Source organism: Saccoglossus kowalevskii, chromosome 17 (genome assembly GCF_978046115.1).
Source record: "Saccoglossus kowalevskii chromosome 17, keSacKowa6.1, whole genome shotgun sequence".
Lineage (NCBI taxonomy): Eukaryota > Metazoa > Hemichordata > Enteropneusta > Harrimaniidae > Saccoglossus > Saccoglossus kowalevskii.
Genome location: NC_140657.1, coordinates 22,250,636 through 22,271,944, shown reverse-complemented (window position 1 = coordinate 22,271,944; position 21,309 = coordinate 22,250,636). Strand labels below are relative to the sequence as shown.

Sequence of the window (21,309 nt, the reverse complement as noted above, 5' to 3'; positions counted from 1 at the left end):
ATATTGCTCTACTGAGCATATCTACAATGCATTATGGGAGTTTAATCCAAATTCACATTTTGCTCTACTGAGCATATGTACAATGCATTATGGTAGTTTAATTCAAATTCACATTATGCTCTACTGTGCATATGTACAATGCATTATGGGAGTTCAATCCAAATTCACATTATGCTCTACTGAGCATATGTACAATGCATTATGGGAGTTTAATCCAAATTCACATATTGCTCTACTGAGCATATCTACAATGCATTATGGGAGTTTAATCCAAATTCACATTTTGCTCTACTGAGCATATGTACAATGCATTATGGTAGTTTAATCCAAATTCACATTTTGCTCTACTGTGCATATGTACAATGCATTATAGGAGTTTAATCCAAATTCACATTTTGCTCTACTGAGCATATCTACAATGCATTATGGGAGTTTAATCCAAATTCACATTTTGCTCTACTGAGCATATGTACAATGCATTATGGTAGTTTAATTCAAATTCACATTTTGCTCTACTGAGCATATGTACAATGCATTATGGAAGTTTAATCCAAATTCACCTTTTGCACTAAGGCATTATTGAATAAAAAAAAAATGGCACACATAAAACAAAATACCTAGACTATGACTAACTTCTATTGAATAAAACAAACAAATTTGTAAGTGATGTTACATCCCTTCATGACAAACAAAAAAAAGTGGGATAACCATGCCTTGTTACCAAGGATACACACATTTTAGTATCACCATGCATAAAGAACGTGCATGTATGCTACTGTTTGTCATTTCTGTGTAATTAAGGACATCCTATTTTTAGTTCATGTGTTTGCAAAGCACACAAGGGGAGATAATGAGTTTGTGTCTGTCTGTCTGTGTGATATAAAAATTTAAAAAAAACTTCTGAGAAGATTAAATTTGATATGATGATTAGTTTCCGGGGCAATTTTGTACATATTAAGTAGCTAAATTGCATATTAATTACCTCATTTAAACAAAATCTCAAACACTTTTGAGCAACTTTTGATCTGAAATACCAATAAATAATTCCAATGGACAGTGTAATTGTGTCTTTATGGAATATATCATACTAAGTCCGTTGTAGATTTATTGCATTTTATTGAGGTTCATATTGAGCAATTATTTTCATCAGATTGAAGGAATATTTAAGTCTTAAATTAGGACAATAACCATTAATACTCAGGGTATTCGACTGGTGAATTTAAAATATGATGCTATTTGTCTGCTGATGCATTGAGTTGTTAAAAGTGTCATTGATAACAGTTTTCATCCATACGGTGCGATATGATGAGGTGGCAATGGTGAATGACACTTGCTGCATATTAATGAGGTGTATAGCCCCCCTAGCCTCGTGTTTGTTTCTCCTTTTCAATGCCAGAATAATTACGCTCCAATAAATAGAGAAATTTTACTCAAATTGAAGTTGATATGATTTGCATTATAACATTGAGCAGTGTCAGTATTAATTTTTACAATATTTTATTTATAATATTCACTTACTGCTTGTGTTTATTGATTATTTTTTTGTAAATCTCTCAATTAACCTTATATTCTAACCATGAAACTATTATTACAAAAATTGAAATTGTTTACTTTTCCTTCCAAATTTGTCAAGCCCTGCCTAGTGATAAATAAGAATGTTCTTCAGTTCTATGATGATCTTGAATTTATATCCATCCATACAATTATAGCAAACACTTTTACAAATGTTATTAGCTCCGCTGTTTACTTTGTCGAACAGAGCTTATTATAGGAGTAATTGTCTGGTGGCGTCCGCCGTCAACGTCAACTTGTTACTACTTTGACTTCTTCTTCAAAACTACAAGCCTTATTGCTTCGATACTTGATGTATATGCATGTACCTTAGGTAGAACTCTCTTAGATTTGTTTATTTCTCTAATTTTGATGAATATTTCTGTCATTTTTAGTAAAAAGTAATATTTTGACCTCTTGTTAAAAACGATTATTTTGATATTATATATATATATATATATATATATTAGGGTACCTCAGGTGGACCTCTCTCAGATTCATATTTGAACTTCAATTCTTTAATAGAAATGTGTATTGCTAACAGCAGAGCTAATCTCAGCTGGGAGGCTGCTTGTGTTAATATGTATCCACTGTTTTTTGTTTTAAACAGAAAGAACGTAAACTCCTGGAGAACAAGCGTCTTGACTTGGACGCGGCCAAATCCAAACTGAGGAAAACAAAATCTGATGAATCTAAAGCCAAGGTAAGTACTGTTGTCAGAAAATCAGCTCTTTATACAAGGGCGGATAAATATGAAGAGTGTAAGAATTGGCTTACATCTAAAAGAGATGATCATATTAAAATCAAGCAATGAGTTCACATACATCATGGGACTTCTGCATCAGAAAATAATACATGGTTTTCAAAAGGGCCGATTTTCTAACTACATTTACTGATTATTTGATTCAGTCAAGGAGTGATGTCAATTTCACTTTGTACTGAGTCAGTAGTCTACCTTTATGTGTCAGATACTTTTTCATCAACTTTTGGTTTTGTGCTAGCCTAGAATCGATGGATTCTTAAAGACATCTAAAATAAACGCCTGAGCGCTGACTGTCAATAAACGCAATAATGGTCACCATACCATGTCATGTGATTTGCACTTGCAACATAAAAATTGACCAATGAATGGGGAGTATTTAACTTTGGATAGTTCTGGCGAAGTTGGCTCTTTGTACGTTGCATTTCAGTATATTGACATGGCCAAATAGGTTAAACCAACCTTCAATGCTCGGCGTGTATTTTAGAATTCGTAGAGATTTTTGAAGACACCTCGATTCTAAGTTAGTTTTGTACTGTAGGGATTCATTATAAACAAATCGACCAATCAAAGGTGAGCTGGTGGTACCCTGGTCACACAATTCATACATTTGAACTGAAGTAATACATTGCTAAGTTTCGGAACTGTTCTGCATTGTCTCTGAATGGGCTAGGGTAATTTATTTTGATGAGCATTGTCTCTTAAAAAAAAACACGCAAACAAATGAGAACCTTAAACAAATGTTTTGAGTATGGAATTAATGGCGATTTGATATTGAACTTCCTGCTTTTCTGAATATTGAAATGTCTGGTATAGGAATCATTTTGAATAGTGCATGATGGGTCTTATTGCATGTTGTCATATGTAGTCTATGTGTAATGTGTGTATTTATAATGTCCTTATTTCGTCATATCAATTTCTTCTCTCAGATTTTCCCGATTAATATCTGCATTTTTTTTTCATGGTTGCATTTTATCTGACTTTTGAATTCCTTATATCTGCTTGTTCAGTGGTTGTTGCTGTTTGGCAATCTCTCATCCTTTATGAATGTTTTACTGAATGAATATCTGCAGTTCTGCTACAACAAGGTTCATTGACAACATAAAAACTGAACTTTTTGTAGCAACACCTTTATGTTAATTCGCCACCTGGTCTCAAAAGCCAATCAGTGGCTCTGTAGCTGTCAGATTGATAGATAAATATTTCCTCTGTATGCATAGATTCCAATTTGCATTAGATGTACATTTTCTCTCATAATAAAATACAGATAAGAAAAATTTCACTTGATGCATATTTAGCAAGATCATTTTAAGGTATTTTCAGAAACAAATCGTAATTATGTTTACAGTAATTCAGAGAAATCCACAACAATGTATTCAGTCTAGATGATATAGTTTGCATTTCTAATGCAATTAAAGTATCGCCTTTTCTATTCTCTTCATAGAAGGGACACAGCACGCCTGTTGTACTGTATGTGAAATAACTACAGTACATTGACGCACACATGTTGTCAATGTCTTCCCATGCTTTATACACCCCACACTGCTGTCACCTCACATTGACATCAGGAGTGGAAACCATGGTAACTGTGAATTTCATGAGCTTAAATTAATCCTAATCCTCTTTGGACTGATCTGCACATTCCTCATTTCAATTAAACAAATTTCTAAAGCATAATAATAATTTTTTTCGATTGAGGAAGCTTCATATCAAATCAGGTGATGAAATTAAAGTTCAGGATATGGAGGGGGGCTTCAGATCTCCCCTATTTCATGGTTCTCACTTCTCTTGTCACACTATAAAGTAACATTTTGCTGTTTAAAGCGTGTCTTTTTCTCATATTTTACTCACATGCTAATTCTAAAGGTTACTCCTGGTGACATTGAAAAAGTAAGTATACACACAACAGACCTGTTCACCCCTCCCATCTTTATAATTTGGCATAGTCCATTGTTCGTCAATGTATATATGTATGGATGGGAGAGGGAAAGTAAGACATGACAGTAAGACACGTCAATTATTCATGTTCTTAACTCTTTGCTGTGGCATTTACTCGAATATTTTTATTCTGTTTTACCTAAAATGATAATCGCACTGAAATTTATTTTTCTGTTTTCACAATCTGGGAACTATTGTCATAAACAAATAAAGTCTGTTGAAGTGAAAAATTCATTGTCATTGTTTCACAAAATAAATTTTGATTGAGTCATTTAGAGAATAGGACATTATTTTCATTTTCAAGAAAAATACTTGAAAATCTGCAAAAAATTCTACAATCTAGTGAGAAGAATAGTTGTGATCCAAACTCTTTTCTTTTACACTGTTTTTTTTTTTAATATTTGAACCAATGTAAAATGCGCTAATGAACCACTCCCAACTATACGCCCCACCCCACCACTCCAATCTGCATTATGTTTGTTCTCGCTAACCAATGGTTGAGGATTCTGTAGTACTTCTCATCCACAATAAGGCTTTGTGGTATCGCTGGATGTAGCATTTCAAAATACACTGTTGCAACTGCACAATCTAAAACAAAACAATGCTGAACAATTAAGTGCTGTGAATTGCCACCAGAGGGTGCTCTGCTATGTATGTGATGTTATATGTTACCACTAGAGGGCAGTGTGCACTATCTCCACATAATATTGGACAGGGTTTAGCTATTGCCTTTATTTTCACTTATAGCTAAATATGCTAAATTAAAAGGAAAATCAGCTAAAATTTAACACTGTAAATATACCCCATGAATTATAGCATTCCTAGCTATGTTATGTTTTTCTATAACATTAACAGGGCTTGAACTTCTGACAGGCATCAAAGGTAATCACCTTCACGCCAAACAATTTGCCTTGGCTTTTGATACTCTCTAGACTATTTCTATGATGCCAAGACAATTTTGTCAATTTTAGCTTTCAAAATTGGTGTCCTGCAAAGTTCAAGCCTTGCATTAATCTGTTATTTGTATACACCGCACTGCTGTAAAGATTCACTCGCTTTACATACAGGGGCAGACTTCTGTTCAACTATCTTCTTTTCACTATGTTGGAACTTATTTGTTTCAGTTATAAGTATATTTGAGTTTCTATGGTTACTGATTATCACCATGGTAGTGTTAATTTTTCACCATGGAAGTGTTTGTCTCTCACCATGGAAGTGTTCATTTCTCATCATGGTAGTGCTCATTTCTCACCATGGAAGTGTTCATTTCTCACCATGGAAGTGTTTATTTCTCACCATGGAAGTGTTTATTTCTCACCATAGAAGTATTCATTTCTCACCATGGAAGTGTTCGTTTCTCACCATGGTAGTGTTTGTTTCTAACCATGGTAGTGTTCATTTCTCACCATGGAAGTGTTTTGAACAATGTTTTATTCAGTAAAAATATCTCCAAAACATTTACTTATCTGGCACAGTCAGGTTAACCTAGTGAAAAGGTTGGTTTTTAATATTGCTCATAGGATATAATTGAAAATAGCTTCTTCCGTGAATCTTTGAACTCGGTACATACAGCCTTTGTTAAATTAATAAAGTTATGTTTATATTCACCTTTTATGCCCGACAATCAGTTTATCTTATTTGGTGAAAAATAAGTTGCAGGGATAAATAAATTTATACCCCTTTAAGATTTTTGTTTCTGAGGTTGTATTTTATTAGTCAATCAAAACCTGTCTCTACAGAGATTCATTTAGTATCTGTAGTGTATTGTTGGGTTTATAGTTTATTGCAGCACTTTATTCAGTGTTTTTTTTACAGTTGATTGTCGCCATTAATTGTGCATGTTGAATGAATTGTTATGTTTCTGGGGCAGTGTTGGCCAGGCTCTCAGGATTGCAAACTGCATGAATTTATCACCTGAGGGCGCCTGAGGGCATGTATTTATCAATAGGGTTGACCCAAATGAATGGTGGCTGTTGCTATGGTGATCACTGCTACATTAATCCTTCCATATCTCCCCTCCAAATTAAATTAATTGGTGCTGTTTGATACGATAATGCATGAACAGTATATTTGATGTGGTAAATGATATATGATATGTAATACCACATTAAACTTTGCCAAAATTGTATTAAGTTGTATTGCCAGTTGAAATTTCTATTTTGTGATGTAATTTGTCCCCAGGATATGTTCTGAAATGGATTACTGTAAATTGTTTTAAAATACAAATGTTTGTAAAATTTGAAAATTGTTGCTCATTTCATTTGAAATCTTTAAGATTTTAAAACACAAAATTTTTTGTTTGGATATTGACATTTAATACAATTTGTTATCTGCCGTGAATAAATACTGTTTCACTGTAAAACTCTGTTGACTCCAAATGCATGTTAATTTCATGAGAAACTGAAACAGACATGATATCACAAAGGGTGTAAGACTCCCACTGTCGCTCGCATTTCGCATGTGACAGTTGGCGTCTGGACTGTACAACTCTAGTTTTATTATGCTAATATCCTGGAGGAAAATATCCATAATAATAATCTAAGATACTAGTAGTCAGATTTAGCTTTTATTGACTATATTAAAACATTATTGAAATGTTGTATTTGTTTTAAAATTTGACAATAATATCAACTTTTAGAAAAGTAAACTGGCAAACCAAAATGACTGTCATTGTTTGTATTTTATTTCCTCCAATGTGTGTCTCAAAGGATGAGAAGGAGATTGAGGTGATTATAAGAGTATTTTTCTGATTATCTAGCTTCAAATTTTCATTTTTAGAAACTTGAATATTACCTGTCTGCTATCTTGTGGATGTATCAGTAATGTTCTTTTAATGAAAACAAACTATATAGTGAATAATACATGTTTTTTTTTTTTATAATTGTGCTACTCTATTTGAAGTATTTTTATTTTGTGACCAAACCTTCCAACTCCAGGTGCCTATATTGATGATTTGAATGAACTTTTGAAATTGTCAGTTTGTTATTAAAGAAAGGTCACGAAAAGTATATATGCCTGCACAGAAAAAAACATTCCCTCAATTGCCTGCAAATTTATTTATTTTGCCATATTTAACAAAAATTTCAAAAAGTTTGAAGCTAGAAAATCAAGTTATTTGTTTTAAAAAATGATGTTTTGTAATGACCAAATTACTGGGACACTTGATCTGTTGAAGGAAATCTCTTTCTATTCTGTATACTGTGGTATGTCAAGCAGTAATTCATATACTGGCGTTTGTTGCTGGTCTGTAATACCGATGATGTTACTTGAATCTCATTAATCAGAATACAATTATGTCATGTGACATGAATATCCAATCAGCTACAGCCCTGGATAAAATATTCATGTTCCTGGTCATCGCGTCTATCAGTTATAAATTTCTGTTTTTATTGTTTTGTCAGAATTTTAGAGAAACACGAACAAAAAGATGAACATAATACCAGAATTTATCTTCTCGTATATTGTTCACTTTTACATTATTCTTGATGCTATGCGTCTTGGATAATATCTTCGCTGTATGATGTAATCAGACATAAATTTTGGTATTTTCTGAATTACCTTATTATCACATGACCATGATATCATCCAAAGTGGTACTGTTTAGTGTAAAATGTCAATATGCACGGATATATGTCATTTCTCTGTGTGCTCAAACTACATGGAGAAAATACAATAAATCAGACGACAGAACCGTTTGTTATAGATGTGATTTGAGAATTTTCGGTCTGGATAACAACAATTTACTTGCAATAACAGTAATTGATAATAATGACGGAAAGTTTATGTGAAAAAAAATATTATATTAATTTCGTTATTACACAACTGTACCATCCAAACATACTATATGGTATAACATCAACAAACTATCGCATAGCATCGTAACTCGGAATACTGTGGAATACTTTATTTTAGCTGGAATTAATTTTCGCTGAAAAAGCAATTTGGGTGTTTTGTATGGAATTTATTTTCACTGATTTTTTGACGAGTTGAATGTGAAATATAGGGAAAATGTATACTCGCTGGATTTTATTTTCACAGAATCATCCTTTCAGCGAAAATAGCGAAAATAAATTCCAAGCGAAAATAAAGTGTTCTACAGTATTGCTAGGAAGGGTATCATTTCTGTTGATTTTGAAACTATTGACGATCGTAACTGAGTATTTAGACGTCAAAGATAATTAGCATAAATTAACATATGATTTTTTAAAGTGCAGTTCTGTTAAATCTCTCAGATTTCTCTGTTTTGACATGTGAAGTTGGTCATGTAATTAAAAGGTTATCTCTGGGTATCGGTTATTACTTTGTGGAGCTGGTTGATATTGGGCCGAATTATTTACGCTAATGTATTACTTTCCGGTTGTAGATAGTACTAAGCCATGACGTCATTCGTGATGTCATGTGATAACCACGCAGTATCGCAATACAAAGTACCAATCTAAGTCGTCTAACTTCACTGTGTTTTTAGGCACGCTATCAATTCTACGCTGCGTCACATTTGATATATCATGATTTCGTGTGTTTTAATATAACATCTACACTAGGCATATTTTAGTAACTTGATATCACACACAATGGGGGAGGTAAGAACCACACAACACCGTAGACAATGACAAGTTTACATACTGACATGTTTGATAAGCCATCTGATGAGCACATCTAAGAGCTGAGATCATAACTCGATCCATCTTATTGTGTTTTTTATTAAAATCAGAAACTTCAATTGTTAGCAAGGTATTCTATCTATTTTTTGATAAAATTCCTCTAAAAATGAGAACAAGTTAACCATTACTGATGAAATGTTACGTCTTGTACAATACTGTCACCGTGTTTTTGTAAATGTCAACAATTTCATGAACTTATACCTTTTATGTTGTGATTCACAGTCTGAAGAAGAACTGAGAGTGGCTCAGAGTGAATTTGACAAGCAGTACGAGATCACCAAACTGTTGTTGGAAGGCGTCAGCAATGCCCATGTAAGTCTTTTTACATTGTAACATTTTTAGTGTTCTTGTTTATAAATATTACGCAGAACCATGGTTACACGAGCCTAAACATGATGATTGGAATTGCTTATAATTTCTACATCATGGGCCTGATTGACACCTGTATAGTACTTTTAATTGCCAGAATTCTATTATAATAGCAACATGGTCACACAGCCCTGCCATGTTGTCACAAATATGGCTTCTGTGGAAAAATGTACTATATGTCAGCACTTCCCCACTTCTGCACATAAAAAAAAGTCAGGAGAGACAACAGTGACATTAAATCTTCAAAACTGTTGCCGGACACAAAAATATAAAAAAACAAACATGGTCAGTTGTCATGACAACCAGTGAATCTTGGAAACAAATACATTCATTCATTGTCCAGTTAGTGACACTGTCTTAAGGACTGCATATGCTTACATTCTACCTATTTATGTTCCTCCATTGTCTCTATACCAACATCACATGCACTTTATGCTAATCGTTTTTTTTTTACAATATTGCTTTTTTTAGCATACCGGTATTTGCTGTTTTTATATTTCCATAATTTTGTTTTTGTGCACTAGGCTAACCACTTACGCTGCCTTCAGGACTTCGTAGAAGTACAACATGCCTACTTTGTGCAGTGTACCGGTCTGATTGCTGACCTGCAGAAACAACTCACAAGGTTGGTTTTCTGTATTTTTTTTATTTTATTGACTCAAAATTTTGAATTTTTAGCTACAAAGTATATTAAGTTGAAGCTGTTAAACTGAATAGTGATATTTCCATGCACAACTCAATTTTTTGCTTGTGATGTTGAACTTTGCCTGTGAGAACATGATTTGTTTGTTTGAGGTTTGTTTCCTTCACTGCCCTAGATGATGACCATGCTTTTTCTCACTCAGACTAACTCATTAACTATGAGTCATAATTCAAAGTTAAATCTTTTGCTAGTGTATACTTGCATTCAACAAAAACAAAAATTAGTACCGGAAGAAAGAAAAATAGCAGTCTGTGTGGTTTTATAAAAAAAATTATTAAACTGAGGTGAATATTGTTTGACAAAAGATAGCTATCATGTTGTATAAATTTAGAAAGATGCGGATAATTGTAGATATTATTTTTGGATTTTGTTTAATTCTGATAATGGATTATTGTTTTACAGTTTCACCTCATAATTTGAGATCAACCTCTAATACTGTAGATTGCTTTAATTTCGTGAACGACAAATCTTTGCTAATTTCGCAAGTCAGTTAAAATTTCACTGACGTCATAGAACCCAAAAAGTCACAGCAACTTTCAGAAAATGTATAATCTGTAATTGTTATCTCGCGAAATGAGAAATGATTTCCAACCATTAGAGGGGGAGAGGTCAATTCGCATCAGATAGCTATGTTCAGTCAAGATTTATAAGTTTGCGGTATGCGATGAAAATTCATAATTTTGAGATGATTACAAAATCACAAAACAGACATATCTACATATTCCAATGCTAATTAATGAGTCTGAACGAAATGTTCAATGTCTGCCTTAAACCATTTTTGACAGTATCCTTGTTCGTTCACAAAGCGTCTGTTTTGTGTTTTTAAATACACGCAATAAATCTGTTCGTGTAATCAGACATTAGAATGACGTGCATGGAATGGGATTGCTTTCAATTAAAAATGTCAGAGTTTGCCTTCTGTTTCATATGGTTATGAACGTTGCATACCGTTATCTTATAAATTCGTCTCCAGTTACTGCAATTAGATTAAATCGTTACTGACTGATGATGTTTAGTCTCTCCTATGTAGTCTGTATCCATAGCAACATTGCATTTGCATGTCATTTGCATATATACCTTGCTGGCAGGCCGTGGTGATCTCGTAATGGTGGTGGGTGCAATAAACAAAGTCTTTTTCTCGTCTCTTTCATCTTTCTTCTCAATAGTGGTACTTTGTTATCGTAGTTTTCAAGCTTGGGTTTCTCACAGTAAAAGGAGTATCGTGTGACTTTAATGAATTAATTCTGTTAAAATGATATGACTGGATATTTTACATTATGTACACCAATACTTGAAACTTCAATTACTCTAAGACATTTCATTGAAGATTAAATTTCTTTGGCGCTATCTAGACAATTTGAAGTTTTCCAGACAATCTAAATTACGTTTTATATCTTTTTATAACTGCCACAATGAATGACTTGATTATTTTCAATCCAAAGAAGTCTGTATCACAGTAAAACTGTAAAATCTACTAGAAACTTCATTTTAAATATTTAATGTTTCTAATGTGAAATAAAAAAAAATTGATGTATACTTTAAAAAAAAATTAATATAAATTGTATTTAGAGTTGGCAAATTTCATTGGTTGATAGTAAAGCGCCATTTATTGGCTAATCACTCTCACTCCTGAATCTGTTAGTATCGTAGTATTTCATTGGATGACTCCAGCCTATTTTTGTATCAGCACATGTTATTAGCTGGTTTTTCTAATTTTAGCATATTTGGTTACTTACAGCCTTCCAGCTGGAGGTGACTGCATTCCGTCTGCCCCACCTGCTTCTGACAACTGAGACAGTACACTCTTATTTTGAAGCATTTATTCTGTATGTACACTATTTTTGTTTCCACATTCTGCAAATCATTCCATCGTGATGTTGATGCATTCCCGGGTGTTTCTTCAGTCTTCCAGGTGCTGGGAACCATTCAAACTCTGTCAACATATCATCCGCCCCTTCTGCCCCACCCAAGTTCCACGATAGGGCCCCGACAGGCACCAGACGGGCACGCGTGCTCTATGACTACGATGCTGCTGATCTTTCAGAGCTTTCACTTCTCGCTGACGAGGTACATACAAACTGGGACAAAATTAAAAAGCGCTTATTTCGTACAGACCAGAACAGGCCTTGCTAGTGCAAGACTATATTTGGAAACAAAATTGACTTGTAACTAAAATCAGTCATTTCAAATAGGGCTTTGTGTCTATTATTTTCATTTCTGTATATTTCAGTCACGCTTTACTTTTCTTCCTCTCGTGTTATCTTGCTTATATCTTTTATTACTTTATACCCCTCCCACTGACATTTACAATGTTAAATTTCGTTTCTTTTGTACCAGATTTAATTTATTCCTCCTCTCATTTTCTTCCAAACTCGTTTTGTTAAATGGCTGCCAAGTCCCAATTGTCTGAATGGCCTTGTCGGAACTTGGTGACCTAGTTTTACTACACAACTTAACTCTTTCTGCGAGTAGAGGAAAAAAGATTACACGGTTACTGGTACTATTGCATTGTTGAACAGTTCAATGCCTACAGCATGTAAATAGTGGATTGGTATAACCATGTGTTTGTGGTGTAACCCCACTAACCTGATTGTTGTACCTTCTTATAGTGTCAGGGGATAGTAGGCTTGGTAGCCATTAGTAAAAAGGGTGTGTCTCTTCTCATCTTTTTGTTAATTTTTTTTTCTTTGAGTTTTTAAAACTAGTCGAAAACAGTCATGCATGCAAAAATAAATGTTAGTCCTATAGACGTAGAGAAAAACTAAAAAAAATTGAAGGCTTTACACAAGTTCTGGTATGTGCTGTAGGTTGCTTTGCTTGCACCTTTCATCCCCGTGTCAAATGGTATAATCCATGCGTATAAATTCAATTTTATATTATGGTAAATACAAAATTTAATCTTGTCAGTCACTGTCTGATTTCACATGCATGTGTACACCAAAGTTTTGCACGCGGCTGATTGAGATTAAATTGCATGGTGCACACTGGGATACTTTGTTTTTGTTTCTTCCCATTTCTATCGTAACTTGTGTTTTCAGCAGTTTCATCTGCTGTCTGTAAAGTATAATAAAAAGTGATCAACCTGAAACAAGTCATAATTTATTCAATATATCATGGATACAAGAAGTTCAGATGTCTTATTTTGATGGCGTTGTAGATTAATCTGATATCAAAAACTTCATTCAAGATTTTTATTAACGCATTGCCTGCTGAATTAAGCCTCTATGAATAGCCGAAATTGAATTGGAAAAACGCAGACGATGTGTGAATATACCTGTACATGTATATGTTTATTTAGTGTTTAGTGACCACCCATACCTTACCCTCCCTCCCCACCCTTAACATATTGTGTACATTGTGCTGTTAATTTGCAGAACAGTAGACAAATATGCGAGTATTCAAATTATCATATTCATGTTCCCTGTCCTTCTAGATAATTACAGTATACAGTCTTCCCGGCATGGATTCCGATTGGATGATGGGAGAACGAGGCAACCAAAAAGGAAAAGTACCTGTTACATTTCTGGAGCTTTTAGACTAGTGCATTTTTTTTTTTTTTCACATTCTTCATCTACACTGGAGAGACAATTTGTCGGCCATCTTGATTTCACTACAAAAGGCAGCGCCCTCTATAGGGATTTGTAACATCGTGTACAGTGCCCTCAAGGAGATTACTTACAAGACGACCGTCTAAAACGTACAAGAATTGAACAGACTATTTTATTCCGTAGTTCTGAGACAATCTACCTACGCCACTAAAAAAAAATTGTTGACAAACTGAGTCCAAAAAAAGGAGCATTTAGCAGTCTTTAAAAAAAAATGCAAAATTACAAGTTTGTGTCTTGTGCAATTGTGTCATCAGTTATTGCGTGATTTGTCATTGGGTTATTTGTTATTAGTCATTATGCGATGAAAAAAAAAATTGTTTTGATGCGGATTATAAAGGTATAGATTAACACAGATTTGAACTACATCTATTGGTTACCATGGTTACAGTAATATTGTTGCGTAGTAGTCTGTGTGTAGAGTTATGCAATTGCAACTGGTGCTCTAGAAAAATTCGAATTATTTATTTCTGTTTTGTTTTTCCAGACCTTTTTCATTCATTTTGCCAACTTTTTTTCACCAAATTAGTGAGTGAAATTAGTGTTGAAAAAATGCCTTAATTAATTATGCTGAACTGTAGAAGAATGAGACCTCTTCTATTTTGTGATTGTCATAAGTTGAGAGTTGCATTCTGGGATATTACTTGTACGTTAATTTCAGTTTTGAAACTATCATACATGCACCTTGTGACATTTTTGATGATATTAATATGCACCAAATATTTGAGAATTCATCCTAATTCTTACTTACTGTGATGTAATTCAGAATTAGGTGAATTTTTAGTGAGTCTGTGTGGGCGTGAACAATTTAGCAAGAGAACAGGAAAGCCAAAATAATCTTGACATTTAGAATATGCATATTCCTGCTGTGAAATATGTCTTGTAATAATAGTTACAAAACTGCAATAATCTCAAGTACCATTTCTGAGTGTAACTTTGAAATCTGAGCTCAAAATGTATGGAACAGTTCTGAAAATAAAATCTTTCACCAAGCGGTGGTGGTGGTGCACTTTGAGATGCAATCTGTTCAATCTGGTAGTGAACTCTACCAATACACATTAAATTCACTAGTTCATCTTTTAATTACTTTATAATTGGTGTACCAGACAGAGAATAATGTAGATAAGAATATATTATGGGAAAACAAATAAAATATATTAATTATATGGACTTTATTTTTTTTTATCTGGTCTTGGATGTATGCTAAGCTTTTTAAGCCTCAGTTGTTGTAGTCTGCTGATCAAGATAACTTGTTGTCGTTTGTAATTTGAACACTGTCTTAATATGCTCTTTATATCTTCATGAACATCTTCAATGCAACTCAAAACAGTCTGAACTGCAGTGCCTCATTTGCATATTGCCCTTTTACAGTATCTGAAATTAGATAATCCACATAAAAATTGAGAATATTGTTGTTTAACTATTGAATACAGAACATGTGTGGCGCTCTCCATAATTCTACCCATTATTTGTGATTATTTTGAGCATTCACCAAAAATGCAATTGAAGGAAGAAAGTTTCAGTGTTGCTGCTAAAAGTACATTAAAAAAGTGATTGTGCACAATTTTTTTTTCCTATTTTCAAAGAATCACACTTTCGTCTATAGGAATGGTATTTTTGCGTTGTTTCCCCATCACAAGTATATTGCAGATGTCATTTTGTGCACACAAAGTATATTGCAAATGTCATTTTTTTGTGCACACAAAGATTGCAGATGTCATCATGTTGTGCACACAAAGATTGCAGATGTCATCATGTTGTGCACACAAAGATTGCAGATGTCATCATGTTGTGCACACAAAAAGTGACATTGTTAACTTTATTGCAGGTGTTGGTATTTATTATAATTATTAAGTTTTATTGTCATTTATTTCAAACGTTCTTGTGCAGTTGTTATTTTAGCTGGAATTAATTTTCGCTGAAACTACTTTTTGGGTGTTTTGGATGGAATTGTATTTACTGATTTTTGATGAGCTAAATGTAAAATATAGGAAAAAGGTATATTCGCTGGATTTTATTTTCACTGAATCATTTCTTCAGTGAAAATTGCGAAAATTAATTCCGAGTGAAAATAAATTATTTTACAATAATTACTCACAAAAAACTTAGGCATGTTTCCCTGAATGTGATTTTTAATGTTTAAAAAGTAGACATAGCTTAAAACAATTCTATCTAGGCTGTCTGTATAGAAGTAACATTGTTGAAACTTGTACAAAACCACCCATATCTATTTGAAGTGCACATGCTAGCGTAAATGTAGTTATCATTAAATAAGCATGATTTTTGCGTACTTAAAATCCCACGAGAACTCTAAATTGTGTTTGACATGCACCTGTAATGACGGAAATGAGGTATTCCTCCCAATAATTAGATCGGACATAAAAAATGTATTCATTAGATTGAGTTGCTTAATTATCAGTGAGATAATCTCACATGTGAATACAAAACAAAAACACAGAATGATTCAACGGTGTTGGTGTTGACTAGTTTATTTCTCCTCAATAAGGAAAAAAAACATCAGGATGGAATTGTTAGTGATTGCCATGTTGAATTGCAGGAGGAAAGTAACTTTTTCAGCAAAAATCATATATTTCAACTAATAGTCAGTTTACTGTATCATAAAGTTAAGTATTCAATCCTGCAGATTTGCAGTAAAATTATCAAATCAAATTGCTTCAATATTAAACTGCCTCCGTAATTTCTTCATTCTGATTTCATGTACAGCTTAAATATTTACAAAATTGTAAAATCCACTTTAATTTCATGAATATTTGGTGAAGGTATTATTTCTTTCATAATTATTTAACCTTTTTAATTGAAGTGTTATTGACATTGTCCTAGGGGGTACTGTAAATTTTGCTCCCTAACTCAATGTACTTGTTACTGCAACCTGCATAGATGTGTTTAGGTTTTGTGCCATAGATGAAGTGCAGTAGATCTAACTGTACATGTTTTCATTGACATGAAGTTGGGGTTAGATTATAATTTGCGGATGTAGTCATGAAAAAAAAACAAGCAAGAAAGCCTACATACATTTAGGGGAGAGCTAATATTTTTCTGTAAACAAAAACCATGAAACTAATGGACAAGATCGGGGTCACATTATCAGACACGTTTGCAACAGGAAGGGAGACTATTTTTACGAAAAATGTATGTGTTTTGAATGTTGGGTAGCCAACTTATAGCTATTGGGATTAACAAGGTTTAGATATGTGCCAATTGTATCAGATCAGGGACCTGTGTAGATAACATCTCATTTTTGAAGATTGTTTCCACCTATCCAGCCTCTGCTTGTGATTTCTCAACCCCCCAGCCCTCACCCCCATGGCAGCGCTCTCTAGAGACATGTTATATATACCATACACATATCTTATCCCAATAGAGCAGTGTTTGTATTCCAAAATTTTTATTTTCAAGATCTGTAGGGGTCAAATACATACTGTAAATCAATTTGAATTCTACAAGACGTATATTTGTGTCTGTCAAATTCAAGATATTTTGCCGCAGTGAAATTTCGCAAAATTTGTTATGTATGACTGCCATAAAATCCGTTTCCAGGAGTTAAAATCTAGCGATTTACAGTGTAAAAGTATTAGTGAATTATCTTCCCTCCATTTTAGATATGTTGGTTTAGTCCAAGTATATTAAAAATCTAATAAACTACAATTACTGTCTGCTGTGGTCATTGTTATACAATCAAGATGCAATTCAAGGCGGCCGACTGGCGGCCATTTTGTATGTGACTGGAATGGACAAGAACATGTCATTTTTTTAGCTGCTGTGTGTGCAAAGCAAGTTTGGCGCGTCTATGACTGTAAGCAAAAATTTGTGGGTGGATTTTGATAAAATTTATCACATCAGTACTTTGGGGACACGTACACATACATACAAACTCGCTAACTACAAAGACTTAGGGGAAATGTGCAACATGATTAGTTTTAGGGTCATGTGCCATGCATATTTTATTTCAACCTGTTTAAGCAAAAACTTCAGAACGAATATTGGTGCTGAACATCTGTTGGCTTAAGTTCTAATACTAATGGGAATTTTCTTTTTCTAGATGTGTTTTTTTATAAAACAACATTGATTGCATGGCAAACTTTAATTCAATCATGAAATGAATGGACGTGCATTCCAATATGCATGAAGTTTGAATGTGATGTAAGATGGTCCCTGAAATGTGGGTCTACAATGGCAGAAATCGGCCATTTTGAATCCGATCTGAAAAAAACATTTTGGTCTTGTTATATATATTTATGTATATTAACAAGATGGACTGTCCATGTATAACCGAGATGTAGATCTAGAATGGCAGAAATGCTTATTTTGGTGCCTTTTAAAGATTAAAATGGTTACCATTCAGCCATCTTAAATCAGATCATTTTAGTGTGCATATGTGTTACATGGTGTATCCTTAAAAATCTGAACATCAGAGATGTGGTTCTGAAACCACGTTCATTAAAATGAACTGGCCACCAGTCGGCTGCTTCAAACCCGATTTAAACAAAATTAACCAAGTTTGAATGAAATCAATCAATACATGACCAAAATCGTGGTTCAAGGATGGAAGAAATGTTTAATTTTTAACCTTATTCCAGTAAAATGGCGGCCATTCAGCCATCTTAAATCTGATGGTCAAACAAATATGTGCCTGCATGACATAATGGGATGATTATCTCTTGAAAAAAGTACTTAAGATATTGATGGAAAAGCTGAAAACTGACTAATTATGCAAATGAGGTATTTAATATGCTCAGATTTTAATGTAAAACTATTATGGTACAGTGATTGACTGCTAGATCATGTGTAACCCTGCACATTCACTTAGACATGCTGTTCAGTTGAGAACTAGAGATCAGGGTGATTGACCAACTCATTGTAGCGAGTTTTATAGTCATATCAAAGGCCATAAGTCGTGCATAAAGTTGCAACTTGACACCCCTGTCGACACCTTGCGCCAGGCTGCTGTCACCCTTCTTATCTCAGTGATTGATTCACAGTAGGTGTTAAGTTGTCTCCTTCATTTTCCAGCCCTTCAACGGCCAATTAAATACTTGATGCAAAAAAACATTAGTTCTTTTACTTCAAAACTGCCAACACAATTTTTGGGAGCCAACCAACTACCCATGAATTAGTGAGGTGCGACTTGGCGAGTGGTCACTGTACAAGATTACATACCATCTATGTACCATGTTTCATTGAAATTTGATTAGAACTTAGATATCAGTGTGAAAGCCAAAAATTTTATAATTATTCAAAATAGGTAACTAATATTCACAGATTTTGAACCAAAACAAATCAGGTCTGTGCATAGTCCTAGAGCAAGTATCAAGTTTCATTAAAATCCATTAAGCAGTTCTTTAGATATCAGTTGAACAGTACTGGAAGAGCAAACAAATTTAGTTATGTAAATTAGGTAATTAATATTCACAGATTTTGAACCAAAACAAATCAGGTCTGTGCATAGTCCTAGAGCAAGTATCAAGTTTCATTAAAATCCATTAAGCAGTTCTTTAGATATCAGTTGAACAGTACTGGAAGAGCAAACAAATTTAGTTATGTAAATTAGGTAATTAATATTCACAGATTTTGAACCAAAACAAATCAGGTCTGTGCATAGTCTTAGAGCATTAATGTATCAAGTTTCATCATAATCCATTAAGCAGTTCTTTAGATATCAGTTGAACAGTACTGGAAAAACAAACAAATTTAATTATATAAATTAGGTAATTAATATTCACAGATTTTGAACCAAAACAAATCAGGTCTGTGCATAGTCCTAGAGCAAGTATCAAGTTTCATTAAAATCCATTAAGCAGTTCTTTAGATATCAGTTGAACAGTACTGGAAGAGCAAACAAATTTAGTTATGTAAATTAGGTAATTAATATTCACAGATTTTGAACCAAAACAAATCAGGTCTGTGCATAGTCCTAGAGCAAGTATCAAGTTTCATTAAAATCCATTAAGCAGTTCTTTAGATATCAGTTGAACAGTACTGGAAGAGCAAACAAATTTAGTTATGTAAATTAGGTAATTAATATTCACAGATTTTGAACCAAAACAAATCAGGTCTGTGCATAGTCTTAGAGCATTAATGTATCAAGTTTCATCATAATCCATTAAGCAGTTCTTTAGATATCAGTTGAACAGTACTGGAAAAACAAACAAATTTAATTATATAAATTAGGTAATTAATATTCACAGATTTTGAACCAAAACAAATCAGGTCTGTGCATAGTCCTAGAGCAAGTATCAAGTTTCATTAAAATCCATTAAGCAGTTCTTTAGATATCAGTTGAACAGTACTGGAAGAGCAAACAAATTTAGTTATGTAAATTAGGTAATTAATATTCACAGATTTTGAACCAAAACAAATCAGGTCTGTGCATAGTCTTAGAGCATTAATGTATCAAGTTTCATCATAATCCATTAAGCAGTTCTTTAGATATCAGTTGAACAGTACTGGAAGAACAAACAAATTTAATTATGTAAATTAGGTAATTAATATTCACAGATTTTGAACCAAAACAAATCAGGTCTGTGCATAGTCTTAGAGCATTAATGTATCAAGTTTCATCATAATCCATTAAGCAGTTCTTTAGATATCAGTTGAACAGTACTGGAAAAACAAACAAATTTAATTATGTAAATTAGGTAATTAATATTCACAGATTTTGAACCAAAACAAATCAGGTCTGTGCATAGTCCTAGAGCAAGTATCAAGTTTCATTAAAATCCATTAAGCAGTTCTTTAGATATCAGTTGAACAGTACTGGAAGAGCAAACAAATTTAGTTATGTAAATTAGGTAATTAGTATTCACAGATTTTGAACCAAAACAAATCAGGTCTGTGCATAGTCTTAGAGCATTAATGTATCAAGTTTCATCATAATCCATTAAGCAGTTCTTTAGATATCAGTTGAACAGTACTGGAAAAACAAACAAATTTAATTATGTAAATTAGGTAATTAATATTCACAGATTTTGAACCAAAACAAATCAGGTCTGTGCATAGTCCTAGAGCAAGTATCAAGTTTCATTAAAATCCATTAAGCAGTTCTTTAGATATCAGTTGAACAGTACTGGAAGAGCAAACAAATTTAGTTATGTAAATTAGGTAATTAATATTCACAGATTTTGAACCAAAACAAATCAGGTCTGTGCATAGTCTTAGAGCATTAATGTATCAAGTTTCATCATAATCCATTAAGCAGTTCTTTAGATATCAGTTGAACAGTACTGGAAGAACAAACAAATTTAATTATGTAAATTAGGTAATTAATATTCACAGATTTTGAACCAAAACAAATCAGGTCTGTGCATAGTCTTAGAGCATTAATGTATCAAGTTTCATCATAATCCATTAAGCAGTTCTTTAGATATCAGTTGAACAGTACTGGAAAAACAAACAAATTTAATTATGTAAATTAGGTAATTAATATTCACAGATTTTGAACCAAAACAAATCAGGTCTGTGCATAGTCCTAGAGCATTAATGTATCAAGTTTCATCATAATCCATTAAGCAGTTCTTTAGATATCAGTTGAACAGTACTGGAAAAACAAACAAATTTAATTATGTAAATTAGGTAATTAATATTCACAGATTTTGAACCAAAACAAATCAGGTCTGTGCATAGTCTTAGAGCATTAATGTATCAAGTTTCATCATAATCCATTAAGCAGTTCTTTAGATATCAGTTGAACAGTACTGGAAGAGC

General features: G+C 33.2%; 1 protein-coding gene across 2 annotated transcripts in view; it reads left to right on the top strand.

Annotated features, from left to right (window-relative positions):
• LOC100372076 (endophilin-B1-like) overlaps positions 1–17,253 on the top strand; it is a 29,756-nt gene extending 12,503 nt beyond the window's left edge. Inside the window, exons 5-11 of one of the 2 annotated variants that reach the window (XM_085492467.1) lie at positions 2,162–2,254; positions 4,178–4,201; positions 6,958–6,975; positions 9,133–9,222; positions 9,804–9,904; positions 11,721–11,808; positions 13,416–17,253. In XM_085492467.1, the coding sequence (XP_085348593.1) occupies positions 2,162–2,254; positions 4,178–4,201; positions 6,958–6,975; positions 9,133–9,222; positions 9,804–9,904; positions 11,721–11,775 (381 nt within the window). In that variant the 3' untranslated portion in view covers positions 11,776–11,808; positions 13,416–17,253. Of the gene's footprint in view, positions 1–2,161; positions 2,255–4,177; positions 4,202–6,957; positions 6,976–9,132; positions 9,223–9,803; positions 9,905–11,720; positions 11,809–11,886; positions 12,050–13,415 lie in introns of both variants that reach the window. The other variant, XM_006818704.3, reaches the window with a different exon arrangement.
• The last annotated feature ends 4,056 nt before the right edge of the window (positions 17,254–21,309 follow it).